Source organism: Cygnus olor, chromosome 21, assembly GCF_009769625.2.
Source record: "Cygnus olor isolate bCygOlo1 chromosome 21, bCygOlo1.pri.v2, whole genome shotgun sequence".
Classification (NCBI taxonomy): Eukaryota; Metazoa; Chordata; class Aves; order Anseriformes; family Anatidae; genus Cygnus; species Cygnus olor.
This window is the reverse complement of record NC_049189.1, coordinates 4,208,689-4,224,649: the sequence shown is the minus strand read 5'-3', so window position 1 is coordinate 4,224,649 and position 15,961 is coordinate 4,208,689. Positions and strand designations below refer to the sequence as shown.

The 15,961-nt window shown below is 47.8% G+C and overlaps 1 protein-coding gene across 2 annotated transcripts; it reads left to right on the top strand.

Moving 5' to 3' along the window:
* Nucleotides 1–398: 398 nt before the first annotated feature.
* Nucleotides 399–15,723, top strand: LOC121058291 (solute carrier family 2, facilitated glucose transporter member 5-like). 2 transcript variants are annotated; one of them, XM_040533655.1, is made up of 12 exons: nucleotides 399–1,549; nucleotides 7,984–8,082; nucleotides 8,561–8,721; nucleotides 9,216–9,340; nucleotides 11,347–11,499; nucleotides 11,587–11,712; nucleotides 11,999–12,186; nucleotides 12,565–12,675; nucleotides 12,876–12,977; nucleotides 13,378–13,453; nucleotides 14,573–14,700; nucleotides 15,348–15,723. In XM_040533655.1, exons 1-12 carry the CDS (start codon nucleotides 1,493–1,495, stop codon nucleotides 15,579–15,581), a joined length of 1,560 nt encoding a protein of 519 aa, XP_040389589.1. In that variant the 5' UTR covers nucleotides 399–1,492; the 3' UTR covers nucleotides 15,582–15,723. The 2 variants fall into 2 exon arrangements, with proteins under 2 accessions (XP_040389589.1, XP_040389588.1); XM_040533654.1 differs by lacking the exon at nucleotides 399–1,549 and adding an exon at nucleotides 5,916–6,426.
* Nucleotides 15,724–15,961: the final 238 nt, after the last annotated feature.

Here is a 15,961-nt window from a genome sequence, read left to right as displayed (position 1 = left end):
GGAGGCCAGCTGCACCGCAGGTGAGGAAATGAGCCTGGATGCTGCAGAGAGCAAGCAGAGGGAAAGGTGTTTGTTCTGCAGTGTTAGAAGTGACTGAAAGCCCCTTGAGGTATTTTGGTTGCTCTGTCAGGGGGGTTTGCATCAATGCCCTGCCTTGTGTCTGCATTACAAGCCTTTGAAAAAAAAGTTATCTTGTATGTCTTGTATGGTTGTCTTTTAGTTTATCCTATATACTGCAATGTCTTTTTTGCCCCTTGGAGCTCCTGTGCTCAGTGTGCTCCAGTGCATGGAGCTGGGGTTGTGGCAGAATGAAGGGCAGGAGCTGTGTGCTGGCTTCCAGCAACCATCCTGGGGGGTCTTTGAAGCTCACAGAGGTTCGAAGGATATCAAGATGGAAGGAGCTGTGGGGAGGGTGCTGGCTGCCTGTTATGGACTGTAAGAGGGGAGCCAGAGGAGGGGGAGAAAGAAAAGTTGGGGCTGCAAAGAGCAGAGCTTGTTAGACCGACAGAGCTGAAGGGCAACCAGGCAGGAAAGATGAAAGTGACTTGAGGTGGTTGGAAGGGGAGGACAAAAAGCTCCTAACAAAATGTTAAGACTAACCGGTTAGAAAAGAACTAGCCTGCAATGAACCCTCAGAGTGGAGGAGAGTGGTCTGTGTGGAGGAGGCAGGCGTGGGATGCAGGGACAAATCGGATGGAATGAGAGAGCAAGCTTTGAAATGAGGGCAATAAAGAGCAAAAGGCTGTAGTGGCTGCAGGGTGCTTGCCCACACTGTTTCCCGAGGCAGGAGTGAGTTAGAACTTGGTGAATTCACCACTCACCGTTACATTCATCTGCTGATACTGGTTTGGTCATTGCAAAATACCATTCCTCCTTTTATTTTTCTTCTTTTCACGAGACTTGAGTCTATCAGTGCAAGGTGATCCCTGGCTCCAGGAGTGAGCCAGAGCTCTGTAGTGTGGGAGGATTTAGGCAGTCTTTTACTTTGTGAAACGTGGAGCTTGTGGGTTTAACAAACCATCTGCTTGCAAGAAGAGGATGAATCCTCTTGTTGCTGAAAGCAGAAGAGCTTGGAAAACTAATTTCTGGCTGTGTCACTGCTATCTCCTCTCCTCAAGAGGAAGAACTGTTCTGGAGATGAGACCAGAGTGCTCTAATGCTGCCAAACCGAACATTTGTATTGTACAAATCACTTCTGCTACTCAGAAGCAGCAAGAATGTCTCTTGTGCTGTGCTGAATTCCCCAAGTCTTGTAGCCCGTGCAAACCAAGAGGGAACCACAGAAAAGGATGCAGGGTGGCATGAGCTGGCAAAAGGCAGGTCTTGGCTGGCATAGTCAGTACTTCTGGATGGAAAAGTGAACCCACTGAGGTCCAAGAGGGCAGTGTGGGTATTTTGAATGGTCGGGTGCTTCTGCTGAACAAAGTGCAGATGGAGCTTTAATGTCCGAGTATTCCAACGCTTCCTGAAGCATCTGCTGCATCACACAACCATGCCAATGGAGAAAGGACTGGACAGTTCCCAGCCCAACTTATCAGGGCGTGATATGGTAAGTTTACAGACCTGCCTGCTCCTCTGTGCTTATTTGGGGGATGTGTGTGTAACTGCAGCTTTTCTGGGATGGTCTTTGACAGTAGCTATGGAAAAGGAAGAAGGATGCTACCCAGTATTGCCTTTGTGCAGCAAAACCAGGGTCTTGATGACCTCTGAGTAGTAGAGCTTCTTGGGTGTCACTGTTTATCTGCAAGATGTGCCTGTTTAATCCAGCACCCCCCTCCACTCTGGGTAGGCATTCAGGCTGCCATGTCTGCCTCTTGCTTAATTGCCTGGAAGCCATTGATGCAGCTAATAAAGCAGTGCCTTTATACATCTTTTGTTTGCAGGCAAATCACTTGTTACCTAAATTACGGTCTCACCAGTGGTAGCTCAGGGCTGCGTTTGATATCGATTTAGCCTTGCTACACATGCAGTTCCTTCCCAAGTTGCAGGTGAAAAGGCTGCCAGTGTCAGTCCCTGGATATGTTGTGCTGCGGGGTGTCTGCTAATGAGTCTCCTTACTGCAGGCATTGCCACCAGCATCACCGCCAGCCCCTAACCTAACCACAGCTTTTCCACTGCTCGCTGCTGATGCTCTCAGCTGCATCTGTCTCCAGCAGATTTACTCTCCTGGAAACAAAGCCTCACCTCTAAATTATGCTTGCATGGGAACTCATCGTGCAGTGGACAAGTGCAGAGGAGAGAAGATAACAAAGCTGGGTTAATGCCTCCAGGCAAATGCACTCCGTGCTCTAGCAGATGTAAGAAGCTTAATATGTGCTGCAGCTGAAATGAGAAAAGTGCCTGTAAAATTCCTGTGAAGTTGGCTCTGCTCTTTGCTCAAGTCCAACGGGATCTGAGCAATTGGAGGCAATAGTTATTCCCCTGCAATTACTGCGAAAGTTCAAGGAGAAGTTTGTTCAAAATCCTGTCTTCCTTCATTGATATCTCCCAAACTCAGGGCCAATTACCACCTTAGGGAGGTTGTTGCCAGACTCTTGCTGTGATTGGCAAATATTCAAAGTGTTCTACTGTCATAAGCAAATATTTGTTCTCTGATGAAGGATTTCTGATGGCAAATACGTGTCCTGTTTGATTTCTGTCTATAACAAGGTTATTTCTTCAAACTCGGGGAAAGAGTCTATAAACCGTGACAGATGTCTTCTTTCTTATGATTACTGAATATTGGAGTGGCTGCCTGCCTGCCAAGAGCTCCCGGAGGAATGACACTGGCTTTAAAAAGCAGGGATTTTTCATGAGAAGCTTGTCCTTCAGAATTCCCCACCTGTGGGGCAGAGCAAGTCACGTATGAAGCTTTTTCCCTCTTCTGACCCAAGATCTATGAGTGAGCTATAATCTGTCCCATTTATTTTGAGGTACTTTGAAGGGTTTTGAAGGCAACGTGAAAAGCTGAGTTAGCTCCAAGTGCCTCTGTTGATGCCAGCTAGCTGCAATCCCTCAGCGGGAATGCTGAGGTAGGGTGAGGGTTTTTGAGCTAATGAATATTCTGGTTTGCATCTCTGTTCAGTTAAGACCCCAAGGGATATGTAGGGCCATGATGCAGGAGCAACCTTTTGGGAGACACGGGGTGTGAGCCACTGAAATAGTTTCCACAAGAAAACTACTGAGTGGGTTGTATGAGTCCTGTAGGTTCCAATTTGTCACGATATCCAAGCAAACAGTGTCTTTGAGGTTGTTGGCTTACACCAAATCCAGGAAGGGACAAATGACAAGACTAGGGACCAAGTCGCACTGCCCTGAAGCAGCAGGGCTCTGTTCCCCTTCCTATATTTAGGGCAGGCTCTCTTGCCAATTTGTCTTATGACAGGCTTTGCAAGCTGTGCTTGCAGTTTGAGCTGGCACCTAGTTAGTGTGTCCGCCCCTGCAAATGGCTACACAGATCAATTCCTGCTGCCAACAGCATCGTAGCTTTCACGTTAAGTAGCTGTAGCAAGTAGTTGTGGAAGCCCACAGTGGGAACCTGACCAGCATCATCTGAGCAGCTGGACCATTCCTGACCAGCACTTTCTGCTCTGATTCATCTCATCTTTTACAACACCTCATATAAAAAAAGTGAAAGACATTCAAGGACTAAAAAAAAACAACAAAATGCTGAGCATAGGATGACTTCACCACACAGGAGGGAGGCTGTGGCCACTCGAGGCATGCATGCAGGTCGCGTGAACACCTCTGACTCAAGAGATGCGTTTTTTTAAGCTGGGTGCTGAAGACAGACCAATAACAATGTGGTTTCGTTCTAGTTGTTCTTGCTGCCAGAGGTATCTGTGAACTTTGCATTTTGCTGATAAACTCTAGGAATTGTAGTTAATTGTTAACTAAGTCCTGTGCTGTTCGAAGTAGCCTCCTCGTGTAGGTGGTTAATACTTAGCTGGCAGCATGGTACACCGTGTGTGGAAAGAAAACTAATATGATTTGCTGTAAAAATGGTATTTTCTGTGCACTGTCAGAAATAAAGCTGAAAAGGAAGAACCTTAAATCTGCTCTTTTGGCCATGGGGAGAGGAGAAAAAAAAAAGAAGTATGTGTTTAGCTGCCTTTGATTTCTCTTGCCCCAGCAAAAAAAAATATGAAATAATATATGTAAATAGCAGCCAGTACTATTCAGCCACTGTTCAGTGGTAATGGGTTGCTCTGTTTTTATAATGGCTATGTGTGATTTTAACTGGAATCAGTCAAGGTTTGTGTAAAACTGAATGTTCCTGATGTCAGTGCCTGGCGTTGTTCTTAGCCCTCACTGAGCGCACATTGCCCTGGCTGCCTTGCTGGGTGCAGAGCTCCTGGAAGACAAAGCTTCTGGGCTCGAGGAAGGGCAGTACACCTGGTGGCATCCACATAACTTGGTGTAACTGCAAAAACAGGACGTCTGTGTGAGCCTGTCAGGGCAGACATCCTTCCCATAGGGACCTCCTGTGTAATCCAGTAATGTGGAGAAGCAGCCTTTGTGCTCTCCTCTCATATACACAGTGCCCACAAATCCAGGTGTTAATGTGGAATTCTTCAATGTTTTCTCTCGTCTTGTTCTCTAATGAGCCAAAGCAATTACCAGCCCTGGCCAACCTTGATGTTATTCACTGTGGTGCTTTATTATGCTCACTCTGGCTCAGTGAGCAGTGTTAGCACTTTTAAAATCGCATGCTTAAAGGTGTTCCTTAAAGGTGTTCTATTTTTGGTCCTGACCAGGATTCCTCTGGCGGAGGTGGATGTGAGCTGCAGGTTCTTGTGATGCTCAACAAGAACCTGCAGCATTTTTCTCTCTGAATCCATCCCTGCTCTCCCTTCTGGTCTCTGCGTTAATCAGTTGCTGAAGGTATCTTTTCCCATCTCTGCTTCAATCCTTGTTTCTCCCTGATTTATTTTTATTTTTTAAATATTATTTGCATTGTGGCTCATAAATTGGATTACTTTAGTGAATTTTACCTGTCAGTGTTATAGGATGACCAACACTAAAGGCATTTGATAGAACTGCTTGTGAAGCACTTGGCTTTTGGTGGTTAAGCTCTTACTGCATTTACTTTCTTTGAGGCCATGACTTAGATTAATTGGGAAGAATTTCAGAGTAAATAATAACAAAGGGATTTTGGAAGCAAAAGATCCCCTGAGGTTTGGGGGGGAGGATGTGGAAAAAGCAAAATCTATCAGCAGCTGTCACCTTGCTGTTCTATTTCTATCGAATGGTCTTTGTCCTGCAAAACTTCTTCCTGGGAAAAATTACTAATGGGTGCAAAAACACATTCAAGGACACACAAAAGAGAAAAAAAAATGATGAGTGTAGGTTCTGTGTGTGATGACTTCACCACACAGGAGGGAGGCTGCAGCCACCCGAGGCATGCATGCAGGTCGCATGAACACCATTGACTCAAGAGATGCATTATTTTTTTTAAGCTGGGTGCTGAAGACAGCCAGACCAATAACAGTGCAGTTTGGTTCCAGTTGCTCTGGCTGCCAGGGGTATCTGTGAACTTTGCATTTTGCTGATCAACTATAGAAACTGTAGTTAATCATTAATTAAGTCCTGTGCTGTTCGAAGTAGCCTCCTCGTGTAGGTGGTTAATACTAAGCCGGCAGCGTGTACACCTTGTGTGTAGAAAGAAAACTGATATGCTTTGCTGTACAAACAGCATGTTCTGTGCACAGTCAGAAATAAACCCAAAAAACAAGATCCTGCAACCTGCAGGAGTGCCCCGAGGGAGCTGGGCTGGGTGAGGTGGGACCAGGCGTGGTGTTTCTGCTCAGGGGTAGATGTGCAATAGCGGCTGCAGGAGGGCTTGTGCAGTCCAGGCTTATCACTGTCCTATGGCAAAAGCCCTCTCTGGGGGCCCTGCTCCCATGGAACACCAATTTTCTTTTTTATGGAAGGCGGTGGTCACCAGGCAGTGGTGCGGCTACAACTGTGCTGGAGCTGTAGCGTGGAGCAGCAGCGGCTCTCCTGCCACAGCCCCATCTGTTCCACATACCTGCGCTGCAGCGAACAGCTCCTCTAGCAGCTTTGGCAATAAGCCTGCTCCTCCTCATTGGGTGGATGAGGATGTTTCCCCTGTAGCTGGGCTCTATTTTGAGTCTGGAGCTGGCACGGGAACACCTGAGAGTGGTGACAGACTTGAACGAGGGAAGGGAGAGGAGACAAAAAGGAGACGCGCAGGATTGGAAACCCAGCAGTCAGCTCGGACTTGGGCTGATGTTGCTGGCCGTGGATTGGATACTTCCTTGAAAGTCACGGGAGGGATTTTCTGTCCAAGCAGGGCGTTTCCATCCCCTGTGTCATCTGTTTTGACTATAAAAGTCCGTACTCAGCATCTGTGGTTCAAAGCCCAACATGGAGCCGAGCAAAGATAAGCAGGAGAGCTCCGACTCGGAGGGAGGCTCGAAGGGGGTAAGTGAGCGGACTCTGCTTCCACTGCTGCCTTCCCTGGAGATGCAGAGCGGGTTTGGAGAAGCGAGGGTTTGTGGTGGAAGGAGAAGACCGGGATCTGTTGGGCTACATATCCACAGCTGGTCTCATAGGGAGAGCAGGGATGTTTATGTTCCCGAACCCAGTTTGTCTGCAGTGTAGCACTGCTCCCCTGACTCGCTCCTTGCAGCTGACCTGCTGTGCAACTTTGGGGTGAAATTCCCTTTCTGTGTGCAACTTTTCTGTCCTACTTTTGCAAGTTTTCTATCCTACTTTCCAATCACTTTCAGGCTGCGGATGTTTCTGCATAGGGCTGCCTCCCACAGCAGCGTGTCTGTGGGTTCTTGCACAACACGGTGCTCCTGCGTGCCAGGGGCTTTCCTAAAAGTGCTGCGTGTGTATAATTAACACCAGTGGCTCTTCCAACCTCTGGGGATTTGTTTAACGACAGCAAGGCAGTCTGCTTTTCATTGCTGTTGCAAGAGTGTCAACAGTCTGGTACTAGAAAGTGTTGCTGGAAGCCTCAGCTTTCTCCTGATCCTGACTTGAATTTCAGTCTCCTGCAGTCCCTTAACATGCAGATCTCTGCAGGGGAGCTGCTAGAGCTTCTGGAGAATTTGGGGGCTATAAGGAGTACCGGCAGCTATTTGGACATAGCCGTCATGGTTAGAGCCATGTCAGATCCCCCATGTGGGAGCCGGGCTGAGTGCTGGGACATTTAAAAACCTGCAAATGTTGCCAGAAAATGGTATGCGTCTGAACGAAAAGCAGTTTTATTGCTGCAGCAGATATGAGACACATTAGTGAGCTATAAAATGAAAAAAAACAGCTTAGTCAATAAAGTAGGGCCAGCTCCAGCCCGAGGATGGAATTACAACTAAATTGCTGCAGGAAGCTCGCACGGCTTGTAACCCTGAGGACTGTGTGTCTACAGACGTGGCTGGTGTGCAGTTCTGCTCGGGGTGGCGATTTCGCCCTTCTGTTTGGCTGCCAAGCCTTCACCGAGCTACTTGGTCAAGTTGTCATTGGCTTCAGTGGCGGCTGGATAACCAGCTCAATCCTGAAACATGGGAGGCAGAGCAATCCAGCGTGTGAAAGCAGAGCAAATGACTAGGAAAGGGATTTTTGCCACTTCATGCGAAACCCCACCTTTTTAAAGCTTTCCTGAGCCAGCATCCTGCTTTATGTCACTAACCAATTTGCATGTTGCAAACAAGAATAATTGCATGCAATTTCTTTTTTTCCCTGCGGGGTGGTATTTTAAGCACGATAACGTCAAAATTATTTATTATCCAAATGATCCATCAATGCTGGGAAAGAGCGGTAGAATGAATTACTGTAATGACTGTGCAAATCAAGCAGAACAAAGCGAGTTATAACAAAAACAACCCATTGGGCTTTCTTTGTACGGTAACACGAAGCCAAAAACACAGAAGGCAGGTCTGAAGGTATTGCTGTATGTTTACAGGGGGACGTTTATGCCTGAAAGCCAAACCTGATTCTGAGGTGCTGTTTGTGTGTTCTTGTGTCTCTCTGCAGAAAATAACACTTTCACTTGCGCTGGTAACACTGATCTCTGCCTTCGGATCATCTTTCCAGTACGGCTACAACGTGTCTGTGATCAATTCTCCAGCCCCGGTAGGTTGGACTGCGGACCATGACCTAGGAGAAGGTTTATAAACAGCAAAGTGGAAGAGGAACTAGATTACAGGTGTTTTGTGGGCAAATGCCCAATGTCTAAGGTGCTCACACTTCTCCACACGTTGAACCACGTGGAAGTGGGTGTGTTAAGGCTGTAACATGGCTGGTAGGGATCCGTGCCCAGCAGTGATGGGGCATGAGGAATGTCTTCCCTTCTAGGAAGCAGACAAATCCAATCAGGCAGGTTAATTTGTCTAAAATCTAATAAGGCAGGATAACTTGCATTAACTTTTATCTAATCCAGGCTTCTCCGTTGCAACACTCTCTTGCATTTGTTTTCCAGCTCAGTCTTTCTGGTTTTATCAAGACATTTGTTTAAGGTTTTATGGCATTGATTGTTTGACATTGATTGATCTGTGCTTTTACAACATGGATGTTTTGCATACTGCTAAATATGCTCTGTATTTCGTTCCAGTACATGCAAGACTTCTACAACAAAACGTACACAGACAGGCATGGGGTCTTTATGGACAAGAGCTTCCAGACGCTGCTCTGGTCTCTCACCGTGTCCATGTACCCTCTGGGTGGCTTCTTCGGGTCCCTCATGGTGGGGCCTCTGGTCAACAACTGCGGCCGGTACGTGACGGAGCTGGGGAACGTTCTCCTCGGGCAGCGCGCTGGGTTCAGATAAGGCTCGTCTCACCGGTCACTCCAGCTCGCTGAGCTCATCAGAAGCTCAGCTGCATCACGCCACTCCGGTCCTAAAGCAGATGGGCTGGTGATTAGCAGCTTGGGAACGTGCTGTCTCACGTGTAGAAGAACTGATATGGTTTTGGGATGGTCAAGGCCACGCTGGGACCTGAGCCAGGTGGACAGCCACAGGGAAAGCCCTGGGAGCTGGGTGCAGCTGTGTGCAAGTCCAGCCCCGGCTGCTCAGGTTTCCTGAGCTCGCTCTTCATTCCCTGCAGGGAAAATGAGACAATCCCCATTTTCCCCTTGCCTACTCTTTAGGATGGCAAGTCCTTTCAGTTTTGGGCAGCGTAACCCAGGGGAGGGTCTATCTGCTATTGGCCCAGCAGCTTCCATAGAAAAATAAACTGATTTCTGTCTCTGTCTCCATGACTTTGCAGAAAGGGCACCCTGCTGATAAACAACCTCTTCTCCATTGTTGCTGCAGTCCTTATGGGAACCTCAGAGATAGCGAAAACCTTTGAAGTAATCATCCTTTCACGTGTTATCATGGGGATTTATGCTGGTAAGTGAGAGGTTGGACAGTGAAAGGAGAGCAACAAATACGATATTCTTGGCTATGTAAAGGGTTTTTTCCCAACAGATGTCTTCACAGGTAGCATATTTTAGCCATACAGTTGCATAGCAGTTCTGTACTTGCTTGAATAATGGTTCTCATCTGCATGTTGCAGAAGTATGAGAGATCTCTAATAGGCAAGGGCAGTGGGACTGGGGTTTGGGCTGCACAGAGGAGGTGTCTGTAGCTGCAGCTGCTCTCCACAGTCAGCGTCTGCTTGGCTCCGGGGCACCATCAGCCAGGAAACCTGCTGCTGATAATCTGTTTTCCCAGACATCTTAAAGCAGATAGGCTGGCACTTTTTTTCTTTTCAAACATAATAGAAAACAGAGTAATCCTTCCAAGCCCAAGTCATTGAAGACAATGCCAGATCCATTCCTGGAACTGGTTGCCCTTCCTGCAGGAGAAAAGAAATATTTGGGGGAGGGTAAAGGGTGCAGGGCCACAAGATTTACTGCAAGGCTCCTGGGGAGCCAAGAGGAGGGCTGTGAGGTGCTGGAGCTGCAGTAACGTGGACCAAAGAAGTGCCGAAGGGCTGGTGCCCCACACACTGCTGTGCTGGGCTCCTGCCAAGGCAGGCTGATAAGTGTCCTGACAACATTCAGACCCGAGTAATTGGCTTTGGCTTAGCGAGACTGACATGCTCCATGATTTATTAGTGAGTTCGGATATCCTGTGTGGATAAAGTGAGAAAACAAACTGGCACAGGAAAACAATGCTATCTATAACACGCGATTGCAACCGGTGAGGTAAGGCAGGAAATGTCTGGTCTGGTTGGTTTTGTTTTGACTTTTCACTCTCGTAAGCCTGACAGCTGCTTTTAGCATTGCTTTTCCGAGTTGCTACAGAGGGATCTGCAAAGAGGGATCCCTCCTTTCAGCTGTTTATTGCTGACAGAAGAGTTAGGACTGGCTGTCCTGACCTGTGCTTTGCAGCCTTGCACTGTGGAGGATGCATATGGAGAGGGAAGGGAAGCTGCTGGACCAAGCAAGCTTCGGGCTCTGTCAGGATCCAGGCATGGTTCCTCCCAGCAAAAGGTGCAGCTCTGGTGCTGGGAGCACCATCGGGAGCCCCTCTGCGGCAGGGCTTGATCAGCATAGGTCTGAACACTTAGAAAGCCACCATTAGTTGAATGTACCAGACTACAAGTCACTGCTAGCGTGTTTTATTTTATTTTATTTTTTTAGGGAATTTAAAAGGATGGTTGTAGTGCCAACATCAAACACTACATTTCGTGAATTCAGTTTTACGATGTTTTCTACCTGTGTTAATATTTCTTTCTATGCCTTTTAGCCTTCAGATAACATCTTGATCTCCTTTATAACCCGAAGTGTGTGAATGCTAGGAACTTTGTTAGCAATGTAAGATAAGAGTGGTTTGGTCATTTGACTTCTGGAGTTTGGGGTTTGCATGCCAAGATTTACAGCCTAAGTATGGGAACTGGCAGCTTGCAGGGGTTACTGCAGCTAACAGTGCTGTGTTCCATAAAACAACCGGTCCTCAGTGTGCTGGTAAAATAGAAATACTCCAACATGCTACCTGTAAGAGAAATCTCAGCCCATCAATGCTCTCTGCAAACTGTTACAGAGCGATTAATGGAGTAGTGAATTTCTAGGAGCAAGTGAGAGTCCCATCCCTCTACCCTTGCATCAGCTTGTTTGAGTACTGATTTCTTACTGAAAGGAAGTAGAAATTCCTCCCTTACCTTTTGACTTTGTTTCCAAATGGGAAGCAGCACACACAGTTTCTTTGTATGTCTTCTATGGAAGTCCTTTGCACCCCGTGTTGGGAGGGAGCTGCTTTGAGGAAGGTGAAGAATGGACACTGAGGGCCCACAAATGGTCTGCCAGCTCTGCAGGCGAGCTCCTGCCAGCCTTCTCAGGCTCCTAAAAACACTTTGCTCAGTGTGCTGAGGTCGGGCAGTTGCATGACTAATATTGGTCTCTAACTACCAGGTCTGGCCTCCAACGTGGTTCCCATGTTCCTGGGAGAAATGGCCCCCAAAAATCTGAGAGGTGCTATTGGGGTTGTGCCCCAGCTTTTCATCACCATTGGGATCCTCATAGCTCAGATCCTTGGTCTCAACAGCATCCTTGGGAATGTTGAAGGTAAAGCCCTGGCATGGGAAGTTTTCTGTGGGCTCCGCTGGGGAAAGATCTCTCCCAGTCATCATCATCTTGTCACCTTTGTTGCAGGCTGGCCTGTGCTGCTGGGGCTCACTGGGATCCCATCAGTAATTCAGCTCCTCACATTGCCATTTTTCCCTGAAAGTCCCAGATATCTGCTGATACAGAAGGGCAATGAAGAGCAAGCACGACAAGGTATAGCACCATCCTTTCCTGGAAGGGGAGGTGGAATGGGATAGGTCTGGATGTGAGATGTGGCTGGCAGCAGCCAACAATGAAGCAGAGCTTCAAAATTTCAATTCAAATTATTCACTGACGTGTTGCTGGTGGATGGGATTCTTGCTCCTTTCTCTGCTTGTGTGAATCCCTGACTTCCCATCCTGGGAGCACTGCTACTGCCCATGGTTTGCATGGTGTTGTATCTTGCTTGGAAGCAGGAGAGCTTTCTGGGGTCCGTAACTCACCTTCCTCTCCCAACTAGCTCTGCAGAGACTGAGAGGCTGGGATGATGTGGATGATGAGATAGAAGAAATGCGCCTAGAAGACCAGTCAGAAAAGGAAGAAGGACAGCTGTCTGTACTCACCCTCTGCACCTTCAGGGGCTTGCGGTGGCAACTCATCTCTATTGTCGTCATGATGATGGGCCAGCAGCTCTCGGGGGTTAACGCGGTGAGTGGGAAGGCAGTGGGGTGAGCAGTAACGGGATGGGGCATGGATGATGTGGGACAGCACTGACATGGGAGCTAGAATCTGGGAGACACGAGTCTCCCTTCATCAGGGACATTGGTTCTGTAAGATGTTATGGGAAGTTCACCCTGGCCAGTACCAAACCAAGTACACACATGGTCCAGAGTCCAGCATCCTGCAAGGATGGTTTGGACGTTTTTGGAGTAAGATGCATGTGCCTGGATCTAAACACCAACATCTTCAGTACTGAAATAATGTGGGAGTTCCTGTGCACCAGTTCCAGGAGGTAGAAGCAGCCAAAATGGGGTTCCTGTGCTCTGCCTTTGGCCACATATAAACACAGCTGTGGTTTTGCTGCAGGTCTTCTACTACGCGGACAGGATCTTCCAGTCAGCAGGTGTGGAAACCAATAACGTGCAGTATGTCACCGTGTCGATAGGTGCCATCAACGTTGTCATGACTTGCCTCGCTGTAAGTTGCTGTTGGGGCTTTTTGAGTTCTCACTTGTCTGTTCTCACTACGTGTGACCCAGGTTGTCACTTGCACCGCGAGATGCTTTGTGCAGTACATGTTCTGCACTCTCCCTTGCTAAATACCACCTTAACAGAATTTGCTGGAATAAGTGCTGTGCCCCGGGGATCTGGTCTCTCACCCCCTTCTGTCTCTTTCAGGTTTTCATCGTGGAGTCCTTAGGGAGGAGAATACTGCTCCTCGCTGGCTTTGGCTTGTGCTGTGGCTCCTGTGCGGTGCTGACCTTGGCCCTCAACCTCCAGGTGTGTGGCTGGGTGGCTCGGTGGGCCTGGCCAGGGACTTTCTGGGGAACAGGCCCTTGGTGTGTTTTGAACTGGTTTCTGCACTCTGGGAGGGGGGCAGTACGGAAGATCTCAGTACTTGAAGATCTACCTAAAGTAAACCGAGCAAGAGCTACAGTCCTGCTTGGCCGGATACCTCTCCCAGCACGTTGTGTTCATATCTGTTGCACCCATTTGTTGGAAGCAAATATTCTACACAGACTACGTGCTATGTGGCTAGGTACGTCTGCCTGGATGTAGCTGGGAACAGAGGAAGACACTGTTTAGAAAATCCCTCAAATCTCACTGTGAATAGTGCCTTGAGTGTGTTGCTGACTTCCAGGCAGGACCCAGCTCTAACCTGTGATTAAATTCTTTACAGAACACTGTCTCCTGGATGTCTTACCTCAGCATAGTGTGTGTCATTCTTTACATCATCGGACATGCTATTGGAGCCAGTAAGTACACACAATTTTGTCCAGTCTCCTCCGCAAGCTGGGTAAAGCCAAGTATTATGCTGAACTTCTCATCAAAAGCTTTGTGGGCCTGATACAAGGAGATTGCATTTCCCCTGTGCAGCCATGCACCTTGCTGACTGTCAGCCAGATTTATGATCCAGTGGGCCCTGTCCACGGGCAGGGGAGCATCCAGCTTTCAAGAGAAAAAAAACAAAAGCACGATTGTGCTCATCATACCTGGGATGCACCCGGTAAGACCTGGAGCAAAGCTGTGCTGAGATGCTGAGCCCTGGCGGCTGGGCAGAGATTCTGCATGCTTGCATTTGTGGGCAACAAATCAAATTAGGAGCAACTCGAAGTACACGTGTGGCACTACAGATCACTTTGCAGACAGGAGTTGGTATTGCAGGTAGATGAGGATATTGGAAAGGCTGTTGCCTGACCCGGCAGCTTCTTAGAGTGATCGAATTGCCTGCTTAGTGTGGAAAGCCTGGCCAGATCCTCGGTGGATGCAGCAATGCAGTTTTGAGACTCCTGTCGAGGTTTCAGTGGCAGATGGAATTACATTTAACCTCTCTTTTCTCCATGTATGCCGTCAGGCAGACTGAAGTGCCCACAGCAGGGATGTGGAGGATTGCTGGAGGGAGAACACCAGGCCAGCTGGAAATGTGGCCTGACCCCTGTTGTGATAATGTTTTCTGTATCTGCTTCATCACCTCACAGAGGGGGCAGTGCTGTGAAGGAGCCTGGTGGCTTGGTCCACCAGCACCTGTTTTCCCAGCACCTGCATATGTTGTATTTTTTTTTTCTATTTTTAAGACACAATGCTTTGCTTAGATGCTGCTTGTAGGATGCTCTCTGGAGATGCATTTCACATTTATCAGTCTTGACAATCTTTCGTGGTTAAAGTACAGCCATAGGAGAGAGAAAAGGCTGATTGCTGTGTGTGAGGTTAGGCAAGTCAGTCAGTTGCCAGGTTTTTGTTTCATTTCCCTCTTGGATTTATCAGACGTTTCTAAACACAAGTTGTTTAGTAAGCTACTGAAATAAGCGATGTAATGTAGGAATTCAGAGTGAGGGATTGCCTTTGGGGTTTACAAATGTGTGACTCTCTTCCAGGCCCGATCCCCTTTGTGATGATCACCGAGATGTTCCTGCAGTCGTCCCGGCCTGCTGCCTTCATGGTCGGTGGGTCCGTGCACTGGCTGTGCAACTTCGCCGTGGGGCTCTTGTTCCTCTACATGGAGGTAAGAGCAGGGGATGGGGCAGGCCTTCAGCTTAAAATTAGTATCTTCACCCCTGTGTTCCTACAGAGAGCCTTTTTAAGCCTGGTCACTGTACCTGCCCAGGTTGCCAGTACCTGCAAGCAGGATTACAGATATTACAGATAAAGGGCAACAAACTGATGTTAATCAGCAGTTCTTTGATCACATCTGTTGTGCAATACTTTATTTTAAAGTTATTTTTCCATATGAACGTCTGATTCTCAATTCAGGACCATAGAAAAGACAGCAAATTCCCCATCTTCCATAGTGGGGTGGATGTCTCAGGGAGCCAACTTTAGCTTTTGACTGACAGGTCACCAGTTCAAACTGATCCCAAGTAGTAGTGACCCATAAATTGATAGAGTTTAGCCTGAGCAGGGGGAGCTGGTGAGTTTACTTTGACTTGTGTAACAGACCCTCATGCACCTTTTCCATTAAATCCATGGTGGTGATATCAGAAGACAGAATCTAGAACCACCCCTGGCTTCCAATTGCTCAACTTAAAGTACGTGCACACCACTGTGGTCACCTTTCATAGATGATATAGGGTTTCAGCATGTCCAAATCATATAATGTATACATCTGGGGTATTGCCCTGGTCTTTGCTCACTCTTCTTTTCTTGCTCCAGGCTGGACTGGGAGCCTACAGCTTCCTCATTTTCTGTGCCATATGCCTCGTCACCATGGTTTACATCTTCTTTGTTGTTCCTGAGACGAAGAACAAAACCTTCATGGAAATCAACAGGATCATGGCCAAGAGGAACAAGGTAGAGATTCAGACAGAGAAAGAAGAGCTCATGGATATCCACACCATCCCAGCTGGGCAGGCAGAGAAGAAAGAAATCTCCAACAGCGATCTGTGAACACAAACTAACGTTTGGCCTGGTCCAGGCACTTTTCAGGATCTGCTCAGTGGGAGAAGTGGCTTGATACTGATCTTTCATCCAGACTTTCTGCACACTTCCCACAGCAAGAGTTTCTAAATAAGCCATTATTGTGTCTTAAGAGTGTTCTCATTGTGAGTGATTAGCAGGACCGCTCTGCTTCACGGCCCAGCAGTGCTGAGGAAATTCCCATTCCTGGTTATTTGTCACAAGGAAAGGGCAATGCCCACAGCCAGCTCAGTTCCTGCCATCAAGGAACTGATGTCACAGTGTGATGCATGTCCCTCATGTCCTGACACATCTCAGCTGACACAAACCAGCACCTGGGCTGGGTTTTGGTCAGTCACGTGCAAGGAGTG

Coding starts and splice junctions, on each gene's coding strand:
- LOC121058291 (XM_040533655.1), top strand. CDS start 1,493: ATGCCAATGGAGAAAGGACTGGACAGTTCCCAGCCCAACTTATCAGGG. Junction 9,341..11,346: donor TATCATGGGGATTTATGCTG/GTAAGTGAGAGG, acceptor TCTAACTACCAG/GTCTGGCCTCCAACGTGGTT. Junction 12,978..13,377: donor CCTTGGCCCTCAACCTCCAG/GTGTGTGGCTGG, acceptor AATTCTTTACAG/AACACTGTCTCCTGGATGTC.